Raw genomic sequence first — 14,203 nt, forward strand, 5'->3', positions numbered from 1 at the left:
GGCACTCACGTCACTGTTGACAGTCATAGCTTTGAAGTTGTAGATAATTTCGTCTATCTTGGAACCAGCGTAAACACCACCAACAATGTCAGCCTGGAAATCCAATGCAGGATAACTCTTGCCTACGGGGCTACTTCGGACTGAGTAGGCAATTGAGAAACAAAGTCCTCTCTCGAATATTGTATTCGCTAGAACGATGAGCTGTATGAGATATATGACGACATTGACATAATTCAGCGAATTAAAAGACAGCGGCTACGCTGGCTAGGTCATGTTGTCCGAATGGGCGAAACACCAGCTCTGAAAGTATTCGATGCTGTACCCGCCGGAGAAAGCAGAGGAAGAGGAGACCTCCACTCCGTTGGAAGGACCAGGTGGAGAAGGACCTGGCTACGCTTGGAATATCTAATTTTCGCCACGTAGCGAAAAGAAGAAACGACAGGCGCGCTGTTTTTAGAAGGAGAAAGAAGTGAAAACTAAAAGTTTGGAAAAAGAAGCTCCAAATATTCTCGAAGGCTTAAATCCCGTGGTAAAAAAAAAAAGTCATGATCAAATTAAATAAATAACTGGATTGAAGACAACTACTTAGTTATCCGTAGACGTTAAAATGCTAAAACGCAACTGCTAAAAGAATTGGAAGAAGAAAAATTAATGTGTTGTACTCATTACGCGAAAAGGACGTATTGAATTCAGTCGAAATTAAAAAACAACCAATATCTTAAATGCACATGTGCCTTCTATTTTTTATGAAAATAAAAAGTACAAATGTTTCAATAAACTGGTCATGAATCTATTTATGGTTATGGTTGAAGGAATCAAAAACCAAATTGAATGCGAGTAACAAAAGCGAGGCAAAACTTTTGAAATAAACAAATAACAGTAAACTGCAGATTTTTCAGATTATATTCTTAGCTCTTACCGAAAGTGATAACTTCTAATTATCTGCCAAACAGCTGTACGTAGACAAATGTACGTACAAATGTGTCAAACTAGGAAGTAAATAATTAAGGAATATACAAAACTTAGATATTCATGCATTCAAGTCTTCCTTCTTCGATTGATCGTCTTACGTAATAGTATAATGTGCAAACATTTGCGTATTGACATATCGTTAGTTATTTTTTCTCGCTCTCTTATACATATGTAAATATTCTATATATTCTTTGTTATTGTATATACTCATATTTCGGAATCTAAGGCAGCGCGTAAATCCATATATTGGCCTTAAAAGGCAATCTTGGAACTATTAAACGGATCATGATACCCGGTTATTATAAATTTTTATCAGAGGTAGGATGGTGACATATCCCGAGACGAAAGGAAAAGGGTATGCGGCCATTTCCGCTGTTTTCATAGCCAAGTAAAAGTAAACTAGAGCTAGTTTCTAATACGAAACTTGCTCTTCAGGAAGCACGACAGACAGGTACTAATATCATCACGCAAGCTCGCGGCACACGATCCGGGATACCTCGGATTTAAATAGAAGAGAAGAGTCGATTTTTGTATTCATTGTAGAAAAAGATCTGAAGGTGGACCTTAACGTGGCCTCGAATTCGGTTGCACCCATGACATGATAGAAACTCAATCTATTCGAAATGCTTGGGTTTCGACTCACAGATCAATCTGCATTTAAGGGATAGTCTCAGAAAAAAATCACAGATTTTCGCCATTTATTTTTTTAATGTTGAGATGACGAATACAAAGTGATTTTTTTTATGTTTATTTATTGGGTGTATAATAGTTAAATAAATTGTTGAAATGAGAGAAAGGCCAAAATTCATTGGAGCTTACAGATTTAAATATCCGGGTGAAATAGCGAAAATATAAAAATTAAAGTATTATTTAAATAGATTGGTGATATGTTTAAGGTGCCTTGTCGGGAATTTATATCCAAATATAGGAATTGTTATCTGACTTCACAAAAGCCAGTGTGATTCTCCCCCATCTTGAAGAATCAGGCAACTAACCTATCCTGGTCTAATATGAACTCATTAAGTCTTAATCTACTTTCTGTTTTGGACCAGGGCACTTAACCTGGGATTGCAAAGGACCCGACAGAAGTGGACAAGGTGCTTGCATAAAATGCGGCCAACCAGGTCACAAAATGAAAGAGTGCAAAAAGCCCCTCTCATGCTGCCTCAGCGTGGTGGCTAAAACGAAAAGGCTGACCATATCCCGGGATCCGCAAAATGTATAGTATATAGGAAATACCAAAACAAATGAATATCTTACATGCCAATATGCATAGATGCAAGGCTGCAGACTCACTACTCTCGCAAATGGTGGCGGAGAACGCCTACGAGTTAATCATCATAAGGGAGCAATACAAAAAGAAAGAGAGAGGCACCTGGCTGGAAGATAGCCGCTCCACCGCCGCTATATGGCTACCACCAGGGAGTAACGCCATCACTGTAGACAAAGGGAACGGCAATCGTTTCGTCTGGGCCATATGCGACCTTTTTACAGTAATTAGCTGCTACTTGACTCCAAGCGATAGCATACATCGAAACTGATATCCATCTAGCAGCTCCCCAGAAAATGCAAGAAAAATTGTCGAGCACACGATGCTTAATATAGCAAGAGCCTGTAAAAAATCAAAGCCTAAGGTTTCCCACAGCAAACACAATGCAGCAGTCTATTGGTGGATTGAAAATATCGCCCAACTCAGACGCACATGCCTCCGCCTCCTCAGATCCTACACGAGATCCAGCCGCAGAGGAGCCGCATCCGAAGAAGCCGAGCAATACAAAGCAGCAAAAAAGGAGCTGAAGTACGTCATCGACGACAGCAAAAAGAAAAAATGGGAGGAACTACGCGAGGATATAAACAGAAATCCCTGGGGACTCGGGTATAAAGTTGTTATGAAGAAGCTCGGCGTTCGAGCAAAGCCAACTGACTTAACTGCTGTCGAAATGGATCACATCGTGAACGCACTATTCCCCACACACGAAAGCAGGGCTAGGAATCCAGAACAAACACTAAGATCTGCGCGGATTCCCCAGTTCACCCTGGAAAAGCTGCAGCTAGCCACTGGCAAGCTCAAGGCCAACAAATCACTCGGCCCGGGCGAGATCCCAGCAAAAATCCTCAAAATAATCGCAGCAGAGCGCCTGGCAGAACTACTGAACATGTATAACGCCTGCCTCGAAACCGGAATATTCCCTGAACCATGGAAAAAGCTACGGCTGGTGCTAATCAGTAAGGGAAAGGAGACCCCAATCTGCCATCAGCATACCGTCCACTATGCATGCTTGATACAGCGGGAAGGCTATACAAAAGCCTAATCGAAGCGGCTATTAACGAAGCTTTAGGACTGTCTCCTAGACAACACGGCTTCAGGGCCGGCAGATCAACTATAGGAGCCATAAAGTGCGTCATTGAAAGCGTACAAGCTGCGCAGCGTAGATGGCATAAATATAAAAGAATAGTGTTACTGGCAACTCTAGATGTCCGAAACGTCTTCAACAGTGCTAGATGGGTGGACATGATCGACGCTCTCGAAAAAAACTTCAAGATACCCGATTACCTTTAATTGGCTACGCGGACGACATTGCGACAGTAATTATAGCAAGGGATACAGAAGAAGCGCGTAGAAAGCTGAACCAGGTCATGATACGGACGCAAACATGGCTCGACACAGAACGCCGCCGGAAAGGAGCAAAGATCACCTCTCAACTGAGCCGATTAATGGCCAACATAGGAGGCCCCAGTCAAGAAAAGAGAAAGCTCCTAATGTCGACGACAATCAGTGTCTTACTATACGGAGCCGGGATCTGGGCAGACGCGCTTAAAAAGGAAAACCGGCGTAAGATAATGGCCAGGGTGCACCGCCCCGCAGCCCTCAGAGTCGCATCAGCCTATCGGACAGTATCAGGCGATGCAATATTAGTTATAAGCGGTAATGCCCCAATTGACCTTTTAGCCTATGAAAGGAAAAAGCTGTGGGAGCTAAAGAAATCAGGCGATAATAACAAGAATGCAGTACAACAAATAAGGAAAGATAAAATAACAACATGGCAACAAAGATGGGAGAATGAAAGTCGCGGCAGATGGACGGCCAGGCTAATATAAAATCTAGACTTATGGACAAACCGCAAATTCAAGTCGATTTTTACACAGCCCAGCTATTATCCGGTCACGGATACTTCAAAAAGTACCTCCACAGAATGGGAACAGTCGAAGAGCCGTCATGCCTATATAACGACGCGACATAGGACGACGCTGACCACACATTATTTCAACGTTTACGTTGGCAACGAGAACGTACCGCCGTAGAAAACCTGGTTGGCCCAATAAACACGGACAATTTAGTCAGCGTCATGTTGGAGAGCGAAGCAAACTGGGAGATTATCAAGAATTTTGCAGCAATCTTGCTCCGCAGCAAAAAGCGGGACCTTGACGCAGGTGCGCAGATGTAAATCTCTCAACGAGAAAAATGGAACGCCACCCTGAAGTAATGCAAATGCGGTCCCAGGATGGGCGACGGTTCCTTAGAGGGGGGGTTTTTAGTGACCTGCAAGTGGCACATACCGCTGCTGTGACGATAGCACCGATGATGCCGAAGGCATTTTCCACCCCCTCACCCGCAAAAAAAACAAAAAAAAAAAAAAATCTATGCATGTGTCTAAACAAATAATGTAAGTATAAAGTCTACTGAATGCTCGAAAGTACCATATCCTACTTCACAGATATTTCATCAAATTTAAATTCAGCCGCGGTATCAGAACCAATTGAATTTAGAATTATTGTTTCATTATTAATTATAGGTACATATATTTGTGGTAATGGAGGTTAAGGTGAATCGATTTCATTCATTATTTTTCATACACCATGTTATACTAATGAAAAAAACTCTCAAAATTTTATGGATACAAGAAATTTAGTCTCAGTCGGTTCCTGAAATTTTATTGCGGATGTAATAAAATAGCTCTAAGAGCAAATATCCTCATGAAAGATACGCCCTCACAGAAACCCATTATGACCAATAAGGAAAATTTCTATAACAAAAATGTCGCCGATACAATAGAATAATAATTCGTTATTAGAAATCACCATCACCTTCACCAAGTTTTAGACGTTGCATTCCACGGTTTTTTATGAATTCTATTCTACTGTTTTGTATGCAAATCCATAAAAGGTTTAAAAATAATTATTCAGAGCACACGATAACTTATTTTCCATTATATAGCAGATTTAACGATTATTAAAGGTAGTACTTGCATGATAAATTGCAATTGGAAATGTGAGTATGAAAACATTGAATTCAAAATAAGAACCTTTCTGTGTCGCCCACTTTCGTAAAACTTTTGAAATACTTGTAAATCAGTATAAGTATATCAGTAACATTAACGCTTGCCGCCATTACCGATGAAGTTCAATAAATAGGGTTTATTTATGAGGAAGGGCGTATACCATGTGAATAATCCTCTACAAAATATTATTTCAAATTTCGAAAGAAACTTCTACTCGCCTTTAATACTGAAGATTACTCTTTGAACTCACTCCAGCGGAATTTTTTTGTGGTAAAGCAATTATTATTTCAATAAGTACTCGTATTTCATTGCTTATGCTTAGTAATGGCTCAACCCAGTATGGGCGATTGACGCAATACTCCAATACTCGACTACGACTTATTGATTTCACAAGCCACACTGTGGTCTTATGTCATTATCTGTTTTGTTAAGCATCTAGAATATTAGTATTTCGAGTTGGGCTGAAAACTCGACTAAAAAACCGTAGGAACTAATCCACTTTTAGGTAAGAGTCAGTTTCCACTAGTGCTATATCAGAAACCAAGCTTTTAGCTATCTGGCCAAGGACTATCAACTCCGAAGAATTCTTAAGCTACAACAACAACAACATTACATCGACGATAAAACCAAATTTGCCAACCGCTACACTACACACACAACGAACAGAAATTTAAAGTGGAGCTAGTAACATCTTCATTGAGTCCACTCAGTTGTTATTGTTTTAATAGATATATAATCCCCGCGGGAGGCTAGCGGGAGGCCCAGTAAACGTGTTGTTTCTATGGGGTCGGACCAAAGGGAAAAGGGTGTTAGATAAATGGGGTAGTGGGGCATGCAAAGAGATGGTCAGTATCATGCGGAGACTCATTGCACGCAGAACATACATATGTTGGATATGTCGGGGTCTATTCTGGACAAATAGGAGTTTAACCTGCTACACTATCCAGAACGAAGCTGCGCAAAGGTCACTCGCGTTTCTCACATCAACTCAAGCTCTTCGTCTGCAATGGGTGGTGATTTGACTCAAAGAACGCCATTCACTGGAAGTTAGTCGGTGAAGGTGTCGATAGCTCCACTGTGAATCGCGGTCAATAGCAGTCCGTTCGACATACTGTTCGATATCGTCGACGTTCTGCGTAAAAATCATAGCAGGAACTGCTTGGGGAGGAGTTCATTATGCTCCTTAACTGGGCTTAAGCGTCTCACTATGTAGATGTTCGACGAGAGACATCAAGAGGCGTCATGTCGTGTTCCGGTATGCAGTGCTCTGGCAGGTATGCAGTTTCGTCATCTGCGTACCACTGCATCCAAGCGACCATATTGGTGCGTGCGTGCATGCAAAGAGGTGGTCATTGTCATGCGGAGATTCGTTGCTGGGTCTATTCTGGATAAGTAGGAGTTTAACCTGCTACAATATCCAGAACGAAGTTGCGCCAGGGTCACTCCCGTCTCTCGAGCAACTCGAGAGAAGGAGCATAGACTACCGAAGGTTACACCTAAAATCTTAGGGTTGTTGACGGTCGGAACTGCAATATTAAGTTCAAGTCTACACTCCTTCGTCCAGTTCGTAAATATGGTCGCTGTGGATTTGGTGAGGAAAAGTGTGAGGTTCCGTACAGAGAAGAAACGAGAAAGTTCGGAGAGATAGCTGTTTACCTTTGAACACTTGCCATCGATTCCATTGCCCGACGTCTATATCGTGCAATCATCAGCGTCCGAGGTTATGGAAACTCYCTCTGGTGGCTGTGGGAGTTTCGAGATGTAGAAGTTAAATAGTAACGGTGAGAGAACACCACCCTGCGGAACCCAACGTTTAATTCTTCTCAGTTTCGATGTTTCACCTCGAAATAGTACGAATGACTGATAGTTAATGCTCCACCTCTTTAGCCCTGGAGGCAGGGTAGTTTTTTCAATGTCCTGCATTAGCGTTGTGTGGTTGACCATGTCAAAAGCTTTTGACAGATCCAACGCTACGAGGATCGTTCTCTCACAGGGTGGTTTCTGGTTGAGGCCACGAATWATCTGAGCGTTTATGACGCTAAGTGCTGTGGTGGTGCTGTACACTTTTCGGAATCCAGGCTGGTGGCTGGCTAGGCTCAGGTGTTGACTGAAGGTCGGGGAGAGGAGTGTTATCGGTCGATAAGATTCTCCTCTGTTGGCTGGTTTCCCAGGTTTCAGTATTGGGACCACTCTTCCGACTTTCCACACATCGGGTATTTGAAGAGTGGTCAGCGACAGGTTGAGGACCTTGGTGAGATATHTTACTCCCGTCGAGCCTAGATGCTTTAGCATTAGCATGTTGATTCCATCAGGGCCAATGGTTTTTGAGGATATTGTTTTGTTGATGACACCCTGAACCTCCTTATCGGTGAAAGTAAGTGGCGCGCAGTCGTTTGGCATTTTACGCAGCCGTGGGTTAACACATCGTTTGGCTTTGTTTACCGAAGGGTGCAGTGTAAACTGCCGGCTAAAATAGCTCGCGCACTTCTTCGGGTCCGAAGAGGCATGACCATTGAATTGAAATTCAACTCAGTCGTCGTGTCTCTTCGGGTTAGACATATCTTACTCACACCGGTGGAGAGGTTACAGGACTTCAAGTGATCTATCCATTTCGTCCGCTTATGTTAGTTTACCCTACGCCGAATCTCCAAATTGAGATTCTTTATTCGGCGATCCCCGGGATCGGCATGGCGTAAGGTGTCGCGCTCGTTAGCTAAAACGGTTGCTTCGGCTGGGAAGTTGGGGCGGATTTCCGCTATTCGTCCAGCTGGGATGAAGCGAGGAGTAGCTGCTGCGATCACCTTGCGGAATTGACGTTCGCCGACGCATATGCTGCGATTCATAAGTGCAACTATCTTCCCCATCTTGCTCTGGAGTCCATTGCAGTTAAACTGAAGTAGCCGGGTTTGTCGAGTTTGTCCGTAGGTGATCCTGGGGGTGAGGGAGGGGCGTGTGGGTGGTATTTATTGCAGCTGCAGAACCCGCAGGGGCGGTTGTCGCACTGGGGTGTTGGTTGGCGACGCCACTGTTGTGGTGGCAGACTCTCCAGCATGGGGCAACGTACGACTCACGTGTGGTGCGCAGGCCGGAACACTCAGGGAAGTGACACCAGCCAGCACAAGAGTTGCACTTGACTGATGTGACGTTCCAAGAATTGCTGATTGGTTCTCGCACGAGGATTGCAGCGGCATGAAGGTTGGGAGGGACAAGTCAGAGTGGGAGCTATGTTGCCTGTTTGAGCTCCTGGGGACCGTGGAGGTCCTCTGTTGGCCTCTCGAGGTGAAAAGCGGCGCAGCGCGCGAACTGTGTGCAGATTGCACAGCCGTAGAGGCTAGCGTCGCAGTATTGCGTAGGCAATAATTATAGGCCACGTAACGCGTGGCCCGCTCCATATTAGTCTTAAGGCCCGAGCAGGTCTTAAGATGACTCCATCCATTGCATGTATTCCACCTGACCGAGGTTTGAATAGAGCCTTTTTGCGCAAACACAGCCCCTCCGGGCCCGGGTTGGACTCAATGGCAGCACGAGTCAGGAGGATACGGAGCAACCATGCTGCAAGGCGTTGCTCCTATGACGACTCACACAAATTAGCACTCATCGATCCAAACGGGGTTAGATCGCGAAAAAACATTCCTTGGTCGGATGAAATCTGAGTCAATTCCGTTACGTAGAACGGGTTGTCCAGTTCGTAAATACGGTCGCTGTGGATTTGGGGGGGGAAAGTGTTAGGTTCCGTGCAGGGAAGAAACGAGAAAGTTCGGAGAGATAGCTGTTTACCTTTGAACACTTGCCATCGATTCCATTGCCCGACGTCTATATCGTGCAATCATCAGCGTCCGAGGTTATGGAAACTCCCTCTGGTGACTGTGGGAGTTTCGAGATGTAAAAATTAAACAGTACCGGGGAGGGGACAACACCCTGCGGAACCCCCTGTTTAATTCTTCTCTGTTTAGATTTTTCTATTTTATCTATTACGGATGATTGCCGACCGCTCAGGCAGTTCATGGCCCACCTCTTCAATCCTGGAGGGAGGGTAGTTCTGTCGATGTCCTACAGTAGAGTTGTGTAATTGACAGTGTCAAAAGCTTTTGATCCACTCAGTGAATGGCGTTGCTTCTAGATACTGGTAGATACTGATCAGGTTAATCTTCTACTTGTACACAATATGAATTGCCTTCAACGCCTATTAATAATTATTCACATGCCCTGTGAAAAAAACTTATTTAACACCCTTCTCTCTTTGGCCTGAAACACCAGACGACTTCTGTGGTTATCGTTAGATACCTTTTATGACAATCAATTTCTGGCGAATGTCGAATGTCTTGTCTAGATTTCATTGAGCACCTATAATATTCATATGTTAGAGGACTCTGATATGTAGCTGGAGAGGCTTCCGAACCACCACGCCTCCAGTCAAATTTTTTATTTGAAAAGCTAATTTATACAAAATCGAGATTCAAATTTACAGAACTAACCCTTATCATTTTCAGTTCTACTACAGAAAACACACAATCAATGTTATTTTAAAAAAGGTGGTATTTATTGAATCAAAGTTTATAATTGATTTTCATTACAAATACAACATATGGTATATTCTAAAGTTACATTTTTATTTAGCTATTGCACACAATTACGCTAAGAGTTAAAAAAGCAAATCGAAGAGGGCAAATATGATGCAAGCAATACATTACAACAAACTTAAAGAACGGCACAAACCGAATTGCAGATTTCATTATGAACAGATTTCGAATGACTTATATATATAATACAAAAAAAATTACTAAACCTACAATATGTTTATTAATGTATTTTGAACAAATCATTTAAGTATATTTACATCAATATAAAATAATGAAATTGCAAAGTGTAAATGAAAGTATGTACGCACAGGTGTACACACATTTTTTAAATGCTGAAAACGTATGCATCTTGAGCAAAGTATATACTGACACTTAAATATTAAATATTTACGATCATTAAACTTTCGGTTAGTTTTAATATTTGACAAAAATGTATACTTATAACTAAAAAATTAATGTTGATTTCTTGTCGAGAAAATCGTTGAGTTTGTGTCAGCTTTCTCAACAATACTTTCAATGCTTTCATTGCTGCCTAGCCTCACAAGTGTAGGCTTCTTTTTCATAGCCGCCGCAGCAGCAGCCGATCGGGGCCCCATCATGTAATATGTTTTCGGTGGCGACTTTTGCTTGGGCATCTCCGGCATTGTTGCTTTGGGCTTTCGCTTTTCCTCCCTTGAGCGAGTCTCGTTATTTACCATGTCATTTGGATTAGGAGTTGGATTATAATTGCTATTCGCAAATTTTTGTGGGCGAAGTTTCTCCGGTATCATAAATGATTTCAACTCCAACTCAGTCGTATTAACTACTTCACAATCGATTTGCATTAACAATATATCGCCATTCACTGATGGGTCACCTGCAGGCAACATTAGTGACATTTTCGGACGTGCACTCTTGTTATAAGCTGAAGCCGGCAACAATATATGATCCATGTTAAATGATAGGACATAGAATGTATCGTCTTGCCTTTTTATGCCTTTAAACAAACGTAGGTATTCCTCACTAATTTTGGGCTTGAAAATATCTAAAGAGTTCTTATCATTTCCCGAGTTGTCATCAATTTCGTTTGCCTGTGGTGTCTCCAATTTGGGTTTTTTGCTCTGAACCAATGGTGGTGTCATAATAAATTTGCGTTTCATATTAATTGTCGCAACATCCTCTTGTAGAGGTAGTTGTAAGGGTTTCCTATCATAATAATCCGGAGAAAACTTCCTAAAGCTTAAAGAGTTGTCCAAATATCCATTGCCATTTTCCTTATACAAACTCAAGTTCAAGTAGTCGTTAACGTCAATCCATTTGTGCAGATTACTATGCAAACGATGATTTTCGGTATAGTTTGAAACGTTTGCACACTTTTTTGATGCGGATGTCATTGGTAACTCTTTAATTGTTATATTGACATTCTGCTCGCTTGACAGGGCACTCCGAGATCGATTAACTGGATGCAAGAAATGAAGTGGAGGGACATCCATTTTCGTTTCCCTCTTTGAATTATTTAACTTCTGTTTATATTCATTTTCCGTTTCAGCCCATAACAGGCGTCGGCCTGTAGCTGGCTCTTCAGGATTAGTTGCATCCGTCTCAATTGAATTTTCAATGTGGTTTTTATTCATATAATTCTGAAAATTACCCACATTTAAGGATACCATAAAAGCCAGAGCGAAGAGAATCGCTATGTTCTTTTTAATGTTAGTTGCTGTCATTCGCTGCTTTAAACTTTTTCCACTTAGTTTCGGGGCAATTTTCACATGTTGATCGCTAACTTTTGCATTGATATCCAAAGTATTTAAAACGAATTCACTTATGTTGCTGTTTTTGCATTGGCAAGATTGTGCCAAAGCGACCAATTGGGAACGTAATGATGAATTTTCCTTAGAAAATGTATCAAATATGTAAAAAAATAAAAATATTATGAAGAACAAGTGAGATAAAAAAAAAATTAAAATTGAAAATGATAAATATAGATGTGTGTATGGGTACAACATTTTGTTGAAACTTTACTTTTACACTAGTTAAAGTTTCCATAAATCACATTAGAACATTAATAACTCACAATATTCTCGGTTAAGAAGGTTAGTTTTCTAAATGTTTGTAAGATATTAGTGCTTACCCCTTTCAGTGTACAGTTTTCCTTTTCTAAGTCGCTGATGCGTGATTCTAAAGAAACCACGTATTCCTTTTTCTTTTTGCGAGACAAAGAAGCAGATTCCCGGTTTTTGATCATGCGCTGCTGCTTCTTCCACATTTTCTCGTCAATGAGACCTTTATAAACGCTTAAACTCTTAGGACCGGTGCTTGTAGAAGAAGGCTTGGAAGTTCCGTTGGTATTCGCCCCTAAGTTGGTAATTTTTGACGATGGTTGCTTAATAAACACTGGTCCACTGTTGGTTTTAACAATTTTAGGTACGAAATTAGAATGCATGCCTAACGCACCGTTGCCGGATGAGACTATTTTGTTGGCTGTAATAACTTTTCCACTAGCGGTTTTCAATATTATTTTAGGTGAATTTGTGACAACACCCTTAACATTTTTACCATTTATTTGCGTTAATGCTTTATAGTCATTTAATGTTAGGAACACAGTTTTGGGTTTTGCGTTTATGGGAGGAACAACTTTTGTAGCATTTAATGATGGTGTAATGGGTGTTTTAACAGCGTTGTTAGAGTTATCATTGTTTCTTTTGGGGGCCAATTTCGGTTCGATTTTTGGTTGTACTGACTCTTTGTTTTGACTGATTACTTGTGTTATAGGTTTTATTGGCACGGTCTTAACAGGGAGCATTGTTCCCGATAGCACACTAATAGGTGCACCTGGCTGCAGTGTCTGAATTGTTTGGAGGGTAGCTGAATTGGTGGTAGTTGTATTCAACGGAACCAGTGGTACCATTAATGGTAATGAAACGCCTACATTGTTTGTATTCATCGCTGGTAATATAATAGTTGGTTGATGATCTACTGGAGGTGATACCATTGTTATTGGTGTAAAGCAATTCTCTTTTTTTATATCTAAAGCAGGTGTGTGGGTATGCTCATCACATATTTCCTCCTTCATGCCATTCAATCCATCTAAGGGGGGGTTAACATGCGTATAAGTTTTAGCCTGTGAAGCTATTGATGAAACATCGCTCTGTACTCCACTCGTCGAACTACCACCAGAACTACTACAACTTTCCGTAGGAGAGGGCGTATTACGTTGTCTCAATTCATTTTCGTTAAAGAAATTCATCTTTACGTCATCGTTTTTCAGAAGGTTGATGAACTCATCTGGGTTAAAGCTGTCTTCATCCATTGATGAGATGGACGAAGTGCGCTGTGACTTGTAGGTGGAGTTACATATTTCAGGGCTATGTAATTCGTTGGAGGATAGTGGCAAAGCAAAATTAAATTCATTATTCGTCGATGCAGCTTGCGATGAAGAGTTATGAATGTCCACATCGAAGGGTAATTCGAAATCATGCACGTTATGTGTGTTAAGATTATTCAAGTCAATGGATGAATCTAGATGTGAATCAGTAGAACGTAGAATTTCTTCAATATCATCAAATGTATAGTTATCCGTTGACGGCATCAATCTGTCGAAATTGCCTAAAAGGAATATTCAATAAATACTATAGGGTAGTCTAAAAAAAAGTTTCAGATAAAATTTGTTCCCAATTTTTTCAACAGCATGCTCATCTTATCAGTAAAATATTTTGTAAGTCTTTTACCTCACTCTTGAAACTTCAGAAAAAATAAATGTATATTTACGACATAGTGATATGTTCAAATGTGATCATTGAAAATAAATGCATACATATGTATATGACCACATGATATGACCAGTTTCTAGAAATGCAGCTGAAGTACTAAACTTAAAAATATTTATATTTTCTATAGATAACTTTAAATGAATCGATCCACAATTTGTCATTTCACACAGCTATGCAAATATTTGTCACATGCAAAACGAAAGGATGAATCAAATACGGCTTTTGCACCCGTAGCGGTAATATGTATCACCCACCATAGAAACTATCGTCGTCGCACGTCTCCAAGTCCATTTTTGCAATCAATACATTTAGGTCCTATTTACTAATTTACAAAATAAATGGTGTTATACACATTTTGAAACAATTAAATAATTTTTTGTTAAATATTATCCAAAATCCCATTCACAATTTGATTCAATTTATCTTTGTTTCAATCAGAGAATTTGACGTTCTCTTCTTCAATTGCCTACGAAAGCAAAAACACAAGAAACATACTAAACGGCAAAATCAGAGTTGCAACTATTTGTATGTACACTGCATTACCATCACATCACAGATCATCGTTGATACAGATACCATTACGATTTTACGATTACGATTGTTAATTTATAATATATAATAT

The 14,203-nt window shown here is 40.8% G+C and overlaps 1 protein-coding gene across 1 annotated transcript; it reads right to left on the reverse strand.

Moving 5' to 3' along the window:
• Positions 1 to 9,768: 9,768 nt before the first annotated feature.
• On the reverse strand, positions 9,769 to 14,031 carry LOC108965021 (probable basic-leucine zipper transcription factor J). The gene is made up of 3 exons (XM_018927171.1): positions 13,836 to 14,031; positions 11,943 to 13,417; positions 9,769 to 11,703 (listed from the first exon to the last, which is right to left on the reverse strand). Exons 1-3 carry the CDS (start codon positions 13,870 to 13,872, stop codon positions 10,285 to 10,287), a joined length of 2,931 nt encoding a protein of 976 aa, XP_018782716.1. The 5' UTR covers positions 13,873 to 14,031; the 3' UTR covers positions 9,769 to 10,284.
• Positions 14,032 to 14,203: the final 172 nt, after the last annotated feature.

This window comes from Bactrocera latifrons, unplaced genomic scaffold, assembly GCF_001853355.1.
Source record: "Bactrocera latifrons isolate USDA-ARS-PBARC rearing strain unplaced genomic scaffold, ASM185335v1 scaffold_131, whole genome shotgun sequence".
In the NCBI taxonomy this organism is placed as follows: domain Eukaryota; kingdom Metazoa; phylum Arthropoda; class Insecta; order Diptera; family Tephritidae; genus Bactrocera; species Bactrocera latifrons.